This window comes from Oncorhynchus mykiss, chromosome 29, assembly GCF_057628025.1.
Source record: "Oncorhynchus mykiss isolate SJ-2025 chromosome 29, ASM5762802v1, whole genome shotgun sequence".
Taxonomy (NCBI): domain Eukaryota; kingdom Metazoa; phylum Chordata; class Actinopteri; order Salmoniformes; family Salmonidae; genus Oncorhynchus; species Oncorhynchus mykiss.
This window is the reverse complement of record NC_143050.1, coordinates 31,526,764-31,539,232: the sequence shown is the minus strand read 5'-3', so window position 1 is coordinate 31,539,232 and position 12,469 is coordinate 31,526,764. Positions and strand designations below refer to the sequence as shown.

Here is a 12,469-nt window from a genome sequence, read left to right as displayed (position 1 = left end):
GGAGTCGGCACAAGGTACCCGAGCGTGCTCGCCAACCAGGCTGATTTTCATATCAACGTGGCACTGCCACGCTCCCCTACCATGATATCACAGTGTCCACAATCAGTCACAGGGGACACGGCCTCATCAGCATTGATATTGGTTGGGGGGGGGGGGTCGGATGGTCCAATCAACCTCCCCCATTCCACTGTAGTTCCAGTGAAGAACCCATGCCATTATCAGAGAGGTTAATATAGGACTGGGCGTTAATTGGCTCGAAATAACCTATGGAGCTATGCCTCCCAAATGGCTCCTTGTTTCCTATGTAGTGCACTACCTTTGACCAAAGCACATCCTTGGGACGCAGACTCAGAGCTACAAGCCATATCAATGACTGTAAACAGGGCTCACATCATACCCTAGCAACATTCCTGAACGATTGCTTACTCACACCACACCACACTCACACGTCTGCACATATAGAGTATTCACAACCGTTCACAACACCTAAGACGTTTGCTTCATTCAGGATGATACATTTGGGAATCATACCTAGGTCCGTCTGGTGCTCCCCGGGCCCTGTACAGCACTACAATAGTATTTTAGTAGTAACGTTAGTTTTCCTCTTGTAGCTGCAGTCTCCCAGGTCACGATGTGTTGAACGTTCCAGGCCAGTAGCCCTGTAGAGTGAAGGCGCCGCTGCGGCCACTATCACTCCGTACCACTCTCCCTGAGCTGCTGCTGCTGCAGTCCCTATCACAGGCATCTATCTCCATGTCGCTCCAGTGGCCGGGGGTAATTGTGGCCGGCTCGGTAAAAAAAGAGAACCAATAATGCTCTAAATAACAAAACGTATAGTGATAATCATGCAGATAATGCATGGCATTTAAGGGACTGGAACTGTGGTGAGAGATGAGATCACAAAGGTCCTTTTGCTTCCTGGTTCGTTAGCAGTTGTAATGGTGACCAATTGCCAACGAGCATTTGACATCTGTTTGTGCTCTCTTCATCACTCATTTTGTTGGTCTTCCTCTCTCTCGCTCTCCCACAATCTCTCTCTTTCTCTCAGAGGGGCGGTTCGGCGCATAACTGCGGGCAGCTGCGAGTGGGTCAAGTGATCCTGGAGGTGAACGGGGTATCCCTGAGGGGCCGGGAGCACAGGGACGCCGCACGCCTCATCGCAGAGGCCTTCAAGACCAACGAGAGGGACCACGTGGACTTCCTGGTCACTGAGTTCAACGTGGCGCTATAGGAGGAAGTAGAGGAGGTAGAGAGAGAGACACTTGTCATGGAGAAAGAAGGGACGAGGTATAGGCACAGCAGAGGTAGAGAGGAGAGGGGGGCTGTTGGGGCAAAGTGGCATAGGCCTACATACTGTATTTTACATGGGTTCACCTACCAACTACCCTTGGTCCCTCCACCTTAGTATCCTTCAGTTTAATTCAAGCTTAAGCTACTCTACTAGACGCGGATACAGTTGCACTCTAAGTTGAGTTGCACCCATGAGATTTCAGTAACATTTTACTTGACAGCCAGTTTCATGACACATTCATAACCATGTCATAATATGTCATAACAGCTGACATGACTTGTCATAACCATGTCATAATATGTCATAACAGCTGACATGACTTGTCATAACACTGTCATAATATGGCATAACAGCTGACATGACTTGTCATAACACTGTCATAATATGGTCATAACACTGTCATGACCCATACGGTTACACATGTTGTGATATATATTGTGTTGTTTTATGGCTGGTTATAAGAGTGCCAAAACCCACATTTATTCAAAAGAGTTTTTTCCCTGCCAAGAAGTTTCCTTTCGTTTGAAAGTTTGTTTCTGAAACCGTCCTGTATCACTTTACTTGGAACTGAGAAAATACACTTTATGACACTGTCAAGAAGCATTACGACCATCATAATCATATCAGCCAGACAGGCCTATCACGTACATGCCCTTATATCAGTCATCAGTCAATAAGAGGGTGTCTTGTCTTGCTCCTGAAATCTGCTCCTTCATTCATCCCAGTCATCAGCAACAGAGCATTGGGGTAGGTGAATGTCTGACATTAACATGTTTGCTATAACAATGGTAATTTAAAAGCAAAATATATAAACTCAGCATAAAAATAAACGTTCTCTCACTGTCAACTGCGTTTATTTTCGGCAAACTTAACATGTGTAAATATTTGTATGAACATAAGATTCAACAACTGAGACATAAACTGAACGAGTTCCACAGACATGTGACTAACATAAATGGAATAATGTGTCCCTGAACAAGGGGGGATCAAAATCAAAAGTAACAGTCAGTATCTGGTGTGGCCACCAGCTGCATTAAGTACTGCAGTGCTTCTCCTCCTCATGGACTGCACCAGATTTGCCAGTTCTTGCTGTGAGATGTTACCCCACTCTTCCACCCAGGCACCTGCAAGTTCCCAGACATTTCTGTGGGGAATGGTCCTAGCCCTCACCCTCCGATCCAACAGGTCCCAGACGTGCTCAATGGGATTGAGATCCGGGCTCTTCGCTGGCCATGCTGGAGGCCATGCTGGAGGGTCATGTCAGGATGAGCCTACAGGAAGGGTACCACATGAGGGAGGAGAATGTCTTCCCTGTAACACACAGCATTGAGATTGCCTGCAATGACAACAAGCTCAGTCCGATGATGCTTTCCTTCGATGATAAACGCAAATCCGACCATCTCCCCTGGTGAGACAAAACCGCGACTCGTCAGTGAAGAGCACTTTTTGCCAGTCCTGTCTGGTCCAGCGACGGTGAGTTTGTGCTCATAGGCAATGTTGTTGCCGGTGATGTCTGGTGAGGACCTGCCTTACAACAGGCCTACAAGCCCTCAGTCCAGCCTCTCTCAGCCTGTTGCGGACAGTCTGAGCACTGATGGAGGGGTTGTGCGTTCCTGGTGTAACTCGGGCAGTTGTTGTTACCATCCTGTACCTGTCCCGCAGGTGTGATGTTCGGATGTACAGATCCTGTGCAGGTGTTATTACAAGTGATCTGCCACTGCGAGGACGATCAGCTGTCCGTCCTGTCTCCCTGTAGAGCTGTCTTAGGCGTCTCACAGTACGGACATTGAAATGTATTGCCCTGGCCACATCTGCAGTCCTCATGCCTCCTTGCCGCATGCCTAAGGCACGTTCACGCAGATGAGCAGGGACCCTGGGCATCTTTCTTTTGGTGTTTTTCAGAGTCAGTAGAAAGTTGTTAGCTGTGTCTTAACAACCGTTCCACAGGTGCACGTTCATTCATTGTTTATGGTTCATTGAAACAGTGTTTAAAACCTTTACAATGAAGATATGTGAAGTTATTTGGGTTTTTACGAATTCGTTTTGAAAAGACACTGTTCTGAAAAAGGGATGTTTCTTTTTTTGCTGAGTTTACAATATAAAGATACTGATGACATGTAGGCTTTGGTGTAATGGAATATTTTACCTTGTGTGGTAGGTTATGTGAGTTTTACCACTCTTATGTAGGTGTCATAACCAGCCATAGAATAACGCAATATATGTCAACACAGGTCTAAATATATGTGTCATGATAGTGTTATGACATATTATGACATGGTAATGACCGTGTCATAACGTGCTATGACGCTGGGTGTCAAGTAAAGTTTTACCGAGATTTCTCCCTTGGATCATGGACTTCTACAGTCCTTGTGACCTTGGTTTGTGGGATACTCCCTGTAGCAATCCCTTCTCTTGCCTGTGTGTATCTATATCTCATGTGCTGTCACTCTTTCTGTGTTGGCTAGTGGCTACATTCTGTGGATCTCAATTGGACACTTGGACAATGAGGCCATCGGCACTAGAGCTCTAGCTGAAGATGTAATCCTACAGTGGTCAGTCTGCGGTCGGTGTCTCCTAATCCATGTCAGTCTGAGAGACAACCGCACACGTTAGAGGCACGAACTGTGTCCCAAATGGCACCCTATTCCGATATGGTGCATTACCTTTGGCCAGAACCCTTTGGGCCCTGGTCAAAAGTAGTGCACTAAATAGGGAACAGGGTGGGACGTAGGCTCGTCATCCTTGCAGCAGAGAGGAAGAGGCAGGGGGAAACAACATTTTCCAATGCCATTTTGTTTTTGTATGTGTACAAATGAACAAATGTACATACAACAAAAATATATATATAAAGATAATCTATGAATTATAAAAACCTAATCTTATATGCTTAAAACAAAAGAATACTTCAAAGTGTAACTGTCCCTTAATCGCTCCGCTTTTCTGCAATCGTGTCCTCAAGTGAAGAGTAATGGAGATGATTGTGATTTAATTGCCCTCTCTGGCAACGCTAGTGTTTGTGTTTGCGCAGAGGGCTTGCTGGGACCTGTGTCACCTAGTAATTACAAGCCTAAGAAGTGGTAATGAGGCATTGGGGAAAAGGAACTGCTACAGAAGCTCTCTCTGAGACACACTCCCAGAACACACACGTGGACCAGCACACGCACGCAGACATGCCGTTTTACCACACACACACACACACTCTGTCACACGCACACACACTCTCTCTCACACGCACACACACTCTCTCTCACACGCACACAAAGCACACACCCACATACATACATACGGGAATGAGGAGGGAGTCATGCCAATCAGAAAGAAGAGAGGAAGGAGGAACAAGAGGCTTATTTTGTTTCCTCTCTAGGAGAGAGAGGGGGAAAGGGGGTGTGCAAGGTAGTGATGGGAAGTTTGTCTCTTTTTATTGACTAAGATTTTTTTCAACTCGTTCAGTCAAAAGAACAAATTGTTCAACTCATTTCGTTAATTTGAGTCAGTAATGCCCAGAGCACACATGACCCCCTAGCGCCGAACGATTAACTGAAAAATCATAATTCTGCAAGTCTCTCGTTCACATTTCGTTCACCATAGCGGGCTTATTGGAGCTGTCATTTGTGACTGAGACATGTAAATGTGTGCTATAAACAGTGTACATTTGTGGATTGCTAGGCATACAAATAAGAGTAGCCTATTTCTTCATACATTTGAAATGAGGTGTGGTTGTGGCCGCAACCGGTCTAGATTGTAAAGGACTCTTAAATGACTGCCGTGAGGGTGATAAGCACAATGTCATTAGTGAACTGCAGCCCACCCCCAAACGATTTGTTCTCGAGTTCGAGTTTGTTGAGCAGAGGCTGTGTATGATTTGGTTCTACAAATCTGTGTCCATCATAACATTCAATATAAGCATTCATTATTGCAATCAATTATCAGTTCTAAATATGTTTTTTTTCTTCTTCTCTATGCTGGTGATCTATTTCCCTGCGCACATGACAGAGAGTTGAGGGTCGGGGCACGTCTCTGGAGCCGCTGAGCCAGAGGAGCGTGTATTAAAGGGGAATTTCACCCTGGGGGAACCTGGGCTTGTTTTCATTATGTCTGCGGCATTTCGAGGACAGTGAGATGTAATTGCCCAGGAGGAAGACAGGTCAGGAACTCACAAGCTGAATCATACACCCAATGACGGCTTCCGGTGTATTGGCAGGGGGTTGTCCTTTTTCAATAAATAAACAGGAAGTCTTTCAGCGATATTCCTATCGGCAGATTCATTTCCAAATATACAAGCTGTCACATTTCAACAAGAATTCGACAATGGAGCATCTATTAGCCACATGGTGACATTCAACCATACATGTTTCAACCGGAATATAGATTCTAAATAAAGAGTTGGATTTAGCTAATGTTAGACGCTCAGCTACAGCCGATGCCAGCACCAAGAGGGCAGATGACAAACACAGTGCCTAGCTAAGTAAGTTATTTTTCCAGAAAGCCACCTAGCTAGCTAGCTAACTTTAGTTTATCTACATCAAGTAATCAGTTCATCTACTGAAACCCATATTGTGTATTGCTGGCAAACAAACGTATTACAGTGGGGGGAAATCTAATTATTTTTCTCTTTGCTAACTTATGTAGGAAGCTAGCTATCTCGCTAACTAGCTAAGTCAGCTAGCTAAACAACTACCGACAGCCAAATCGATGACTAAAAATGGTTTTACAATCAGAGATCTTTTGTGTCTCGATAGATATGTCGTAGATGTGGCTAGCTACTAAACAGCAAGCTACAATGTTACACCCACCCACCCACCTAAAGCTAGGTTGACCAGCAAAGGTTAGCGCCTGCTAACTTGTTATGCGCCACGCCTCACATTTGTAACTTGTTAGCAAACTTGTAACATCAGCGACTGGAAATAATTTGACTAGCTAGCTACAGTATGTACCGTAATTGACGAAGGTTGAAATTGGTTATGATTATGCCCTTGGATGCATTTCAATCTCACAGAATTATTAGTATGACGCAATATAGGATTCCCGACAGATATAAATAACAAGTAAGGCATTTCCAGCCAGCTAGCTACATAAATTTACTAGCAAACAGTGAGGAGAAACAATAATAGAACAATTTACTGTTGTAAATCTCTAAAACTGCAGCTGGTTTTACAAATATTTCCCACAGCATGCTTGATAGACATGGCTGTAGGTAGATACTGTCTGCCTACCTACCCAGGCACATTTGTACAGTCTGGTCACTGTAAAATGGTTGAGGGTTATGCCATATTTCTTTCTATTAGGCTAGATCTTGATGTAAATGTAATCTCTCTGCCTGTGCACATGTATGCGTGTTCAACTAGTCTACCCTAATGTTGATGTTATGCTGGCACGGTTCAACTGTTTGCTCAAACTGTTCAATAGAGCATAAGGATCATTTTTCTGTCTTAAAGACAACACCGTTTGGTGCCTGGACAACTTCCTGGAGTGGATTCTAGACACAGAAACAGGATTCATTTGCCTGCGAGTGTCATTGTAGCAGAACTGTTTCCTGAGAGCTGTATCCATCTCGAGCGATTAGATTAGACATTGCGCTGGATTTCAAGAAGATGACTCACGAGGAGCTGAATGGCAGTTTGATCATGACAACACTCCTCCCACAGTTTTACAAGCATTCCCTGATCTTACTGTGTTTCTTTGGAATGGCAATTTTATCATGGCCACCTCTCTCATCATCTGCTGATCACCAGTTCTCTTAGCTACAGATTGTTACACCAGATAACACCAGTGATTTGATTTTGATTTGGGTATCCATTCCTGAGAAATCAACCTTAGCGGTGCAGTCTTTGTCCTCGATTCGGGGAAACAGGAGTCTCTCAAAATGTTTGTGTCCAGTTGCAGGGGGTCACTTTGAATTTAGAAAATGCTCCGTTATTACATTTATTTATTTATTTATTTGTTTTTACTCCATCAAGTAATCAAACTATGTGCGCCGCCATCGTGCGTATTTCAAGTCTTCTCACACTTTGATCGAGACAGCTATCTGTCATCATGACATAGAGCTCTGTGAGAGAAGACTTGAAATAGACAAGATGTCGGCAAAAAAATCTTTGGGTAAATCACATTATCTGGTGTAACAATCTGTAGCTACAGTTCTCGGCACTTGTGTGTCTCTACACCTGAGACACACTCTGACACATTGAACTGTACTACACGTTTCATACAATTATTTTTGTATGTTACCTTTACCATATAACATTGTTGTTCTCTTGAGTTAGCGTTAAATAGTGTACAATCTCCTCTATTTTAGATTTTGACAAATAAACAAACATTCTTTGGATATCTGAATATCTAGCTTCTGTTTGACACCACAGTGCCCTGGACAGCTTATATTAAAAATCCTCTGTGAATCCATAAGGGCAGACAAATGTTGATGACAGATTCCTGATTCTAATAATTAGCGGGTTGATAAGCTGAACCAGGTTAGTGACAACTGGGTTTGGAGTGAAAACCTAAAGGAGGGCACTGTACATTTGGAACATATTCAGACCCCTTGACTTTTCCCACATTTTGTTATGTTACAGCCTTATTCTGAAATGAATTTAAATGTTTTTTTCCCTCATCAATCTACACACAATACCCCGTAATGACAAAGCAAAAATATATATTACAGATAAAAAACAAATATTTTATTTCCATAAGTATTCAGACCCTTTGCTATGAGACTCAAAATTGAGCTGAGGTGCATCCTATTTCCATTGATCATCTTTGAGATGTTTCTACAACTTGATTGGAGTTCACCTGTGGTAAATTCAATTGATTGAACATGATTTGGACATGATTTGGAAAGGCACATACCTGTCTATATAAGGTCCCACAGTTGACAGTGCATGCCAGAGCAAAAACCATGCCGTGAGGTCAAATGAATTGTCCCTAGAGCTCCGAGACAGGATTGTGTTGAGGCACCGATCTGGGGAAGGGTACCAAACATTTTCTGCAGCGCTAAGGGTCCCCAAGAATACAGTGGCCTCCATCATTCTTAAATGGAATAATTTTGGAACCACAAAGACTCTTCCTAGAACTGGACGCCTGGCCAAACTAAGCAATCGGGGGAGAATTGCCTTGGTCAGGGAGGTTACCAAGAACCCAATTGTCACTCTGATAGAGTTCCAGAGTGAGAAACAATTTCTCTGGTTTGATGAAACCAAGATTGAACTCTTTGGCCTGAATGCCAAGCATCACGTCTGGAGGAAACCTGGCACCATCCCTACGGTGAAACATAGTGATGGCGGCATCATGCTGTGCGGTGTTTCAGCATCAGGGACTGGGAGACTATTCAGGATCGAGGAAAAGATGAACGGCGAAAGTACAGAGAAATCCTTGATGAAAATCTGCTCCAGAGCACTCGGGACTTAAGACTGGGGTGAAGATTCATCTTCCAACAGGACAACGACCCTAAGCACACAGCCAAGACAATGCAGGAGTTGCTTCGGGACAAGATTCTGAATGTCCTTGAGTGGCACAACTAGAATAGAGACCTGAAAATATCTGTGCAGCGGCGCTCCCCATCCAACCTGCCAGAGCTTGAGATGATCTGCAGTGAAGAATGGGAGAAACTCCCCAAATACAGGTGTGCCAAGCAGACCCAATAAGACCCAATAAGACTCAAGGCTGTAATCGCTGCCAAAGGTGCTTCAACAAAGTACTGAGTAAAGGGTCTGAACACTTTTTATATATTTGCTGAAATGTTTTTAAAACTGTTTTTGCTTTATCATTATGGGGCATTGTGTGTACAAATTGTTTTGGAATACGTCTGTAACGTAGCAAAATGTGGAAAAAGTCAAGGGATCTGAACACTTTCCGAATGCACTGTAGCTCTCCAGGAACAGGACTGGCGATCCCTGTTCTACATGATCTTATGCTGAGCCACACTGGCTGCTTTTACACAGGAAACCCAATTCTGGTATATTTTCCACTAATTGGTCTTAATCACATCAGATCTTTTTCAGAACTGATCTGATTGTGAAAAAAATATCAGTATTGGGCTGCCTGTGTAAATTGTCCGGGTTCTGTAAGCTTTGTACTTATGGCAATGGGCTTGTCCTGTCTGCGGTGGACGGCCAGCTGGATAAGACTCTGCCGAAAGTGGTAATAGGGCTTTTTAACCACCAACTGTTTGTTCCTCTTGCAGAAGATTTGCTGGTACTGCACGTCTGCTGGAAAGACATGGTTGTGGTCTTAGCATTTTACCCTTTTTTGTGGAAGGGACACCTTTATAGGTAAAGGTATCAACCAAATGGGACTGGCTAGAGCATTGTTTAGGGACAATGAGGGGACATTGGAGCTGGTTTTGAGGGGAAAGATCAGTCAACGAAGTCAATGGTCTGGGTGGCGAAAGAAGGTGTGAAAAGTCTTAGGAAGGCAGTTCTTACACAATATGAATGGTTGTGCATGGGAGATTGAGGAGAAATGGCACCTCAATAGCTCTCATACATAACAGTATATTTACTGTCTAAGCACAACCCTGCACAACCCCCCCAAAAAACTTCCTCTTCTCAAAGTGCTGTTTGTAAACCTCCCCCAGCCCATTGACTTTGACAGATCATTCTTGTCCATAGTGGCCCTTTGCAGTGGAGCTTTGTAGACGTGTCTTTGTATTGTGTTTTGAGAGTTTGCAGAGAGAATAATGAGGTGGTTGTGTCATCACTGTTGTCTTGATTTTATACCTTTTCAGTGTCCTTTGCTAGTTTCTTTCCCACAATCTCCTCGTGCTCCATAACCATAAGGTGTGTCCGCTCCGTCATGCTTGTGTACCCAAAATGCTCCCGCTTTGGGGTATTTTTCAGCAGGGCACTGTGGAATGACTCCAGACAACCTGAGATTTTACAATAATAACGGGTTAAAAAAGAAGCGGGGTAGACTAAATTGACTACATGGTCTGGAAGGTACTCTGTGGTACTCAGGCTGCCTCAACCACTTATAATCTCATAGCACAAACCAAAACAAACACTATCCAGTTCATGTTTATACCATGCTTACTGTAAATGTAGCTATCTTAGCCGTCAGCTTGTGAATATTTTGGCCAACTTACCTTCACCTTGTGCAGACCTAGGGGTTAGAAGCGCATTTTGGTGGAATCAGATTCTGTACCACCTACAACAAAATACAAAACAATACACAATTTAACCACCCGACTAATTGTATTGATCTCTATTTGACTGGCTAGCTAAGCATACCTTATGTTAACATTCCAATAGTGTCAGCTTGCTGTTAGCTAACTAGCATCACTAAATTGGCAGAAAGATTGCTAGCCAACTGAGACTGGCTGAGAACCACCTAACCAACTATAGACTATTTATACACATTCATCATTGCTACTAACACACAAACAGAGTGAGTTAGCTACAGTGGGGCAAAAAAGTATTTAGTAATTTTCATCATAGGTACACTTCAACTATGACAGACAAAATGAGAAGAAAAAAAATCCAGAAAATCACATTGTAGGATTTTTAATGAATTTATTTGCAAATTATGGTGGAAAATAAGTATTTGGTCAATAACAAAAGTTTATCTCAATACTTTGTTATATACCCTTTGTTGGCAATGACAGAGGTTAAACGTTTTCTGTAAGTCTTCACAAGGTTTTCACACACTGTTGCTGGTATTTTGGCCCATTCCTCCATGCAGATCTCCTCTAGAGCAGTGATGTTTTGGGGCTGTTGCTGGGCAACACGGACTTTCAACTCCCTCCAAAGATTTTCTATGGGGTTGAGATCTGGAGACTGCCTAGGCCACTCCAGGACCTTGAAATGATTCTTACGAAGCCACTCCTTCGTTGCCCGGGCGGTGTGTTTGGGATCATTGTCATGCTGAAAGACCCAGCCACATTTCATCTTCAATGCCCTTGCTGATGGTAGGCTTTGTTACTTTGGTCCCAGCTCTCTGCAGGTCATTCACTAGGTCCCCCAGTGTGGTTATGGGATTTTTGCTCACCGTTCTTGTGATCATTTTAACCCCACGGGGTGTGATCTTGCGTGGAGCCCAAGATCGAGGGAGATTATCAGTGGTCTTGTATGTCTTCCATTTCCTGACTGACTAAATACTTTTTTGCCCCACTGTATATCGACAATTCTATTTTTGGTAACGGAGTATTTTCCAGACAAGGGTGGAATAGATGGCTACCAAATAGAGATACTCTTTATTTGGTAACATTAGCTAGCTTACATTAGCTAACGTCAGTCAAAGATAGAACGAACAAACAAACATGTTTACTCTGCTGAAGGTAGCTACCAGTCTAGCAGTGACTGCCACGATATAGGTGAAACTGATTGACAGTGTGGGTACCAAAATATAGCTATATGATTTAGCCTGTCTACGATACTGGTTCCCAATTGGGAATCAACCCTCCCACGTTCAGCTGAAACGGTGGCGCATGGAACGCAAAAATATTCTTAAAAATATTTAACCTCCACACATTAACAAGTCCAATAGCTCAAATGAAAGATAAACATCTTGTTCATCTAGCCAGCAAGTCAGATTTCTAAAATGTTTTACGGCGAAAACATAGCACATATATATGTAAAACCACCACCAGACACAGCTCATTTCAATAGCCAAAACATGCAATCAACAAACGCAGGATTAAAAAATAAATCGCTCACTAACCTTTTGAAAATCTTCATCAGATGACAGTAATATGACATATTACACAGTACATATTTTTTTTTTTCAATAATATGCCATTTATATCCATAAATGGCCATTTACAGTGAGTTCACCTTCAGAAATTACTCAAAAATGCCCGCAGGAAATCTATGTAGCGCGGCAAGATAACGTAAATAGACATCATAAACTTTGACTAAATATACATGTTCTACATATAGTTAGAAAGATACACTGCTTCTTTATGCAACCGCTGTGTTAGATTTATTTTTAACGTTACAGAAATCGCACACCATATGCTGAGACAGCGCTCAGTTCCAAGCTACATTTCCACGTAATGTTGGAGTCAACAGAAACACAGATTTAAGCATAAATATTCCCTTACCTTCGATGGTCTTCGTTCAGAATGTTCTGGAAGGCTTCATACTTACCCAATACATCGTTTGGTTTCAAGTCTTGCGTCTTTGTATTAGCTACTGCTAATAACATCAGCTGAAATGCACCCAAAACGTCCTCTGGTCCGGATAAGTTGCG

At 43.1% G+C, this 12,469-nt stretch overlaps 1 protein-coding gene across 1 annotated transcript in view; it reads left to right on the top strand.

Annotated features, from left to right (window-relative positions):
* The window catches only part of whrna (whirlin a), a 132,218-nt gene extending 130,618 nt beyond the window's left edge, over positions 1–1,600 (top strand). Inside the window, exon 12 of the mRNA XM_090227035.1 lies at positions 1,049–1,600. Within this exon, the coding sequence (XP_090083161.1) occupies positions 1,049–1,231 (183 nt within the window). The 3' untranslated portion in view covers positions 1,232–1,600. The remainder of the gene's footprint in view (positions 1–1,048) is intronic.
* The last annotated feature ends 10,869 nt before the right edge of the window (positions 1,601–12,469 follow it).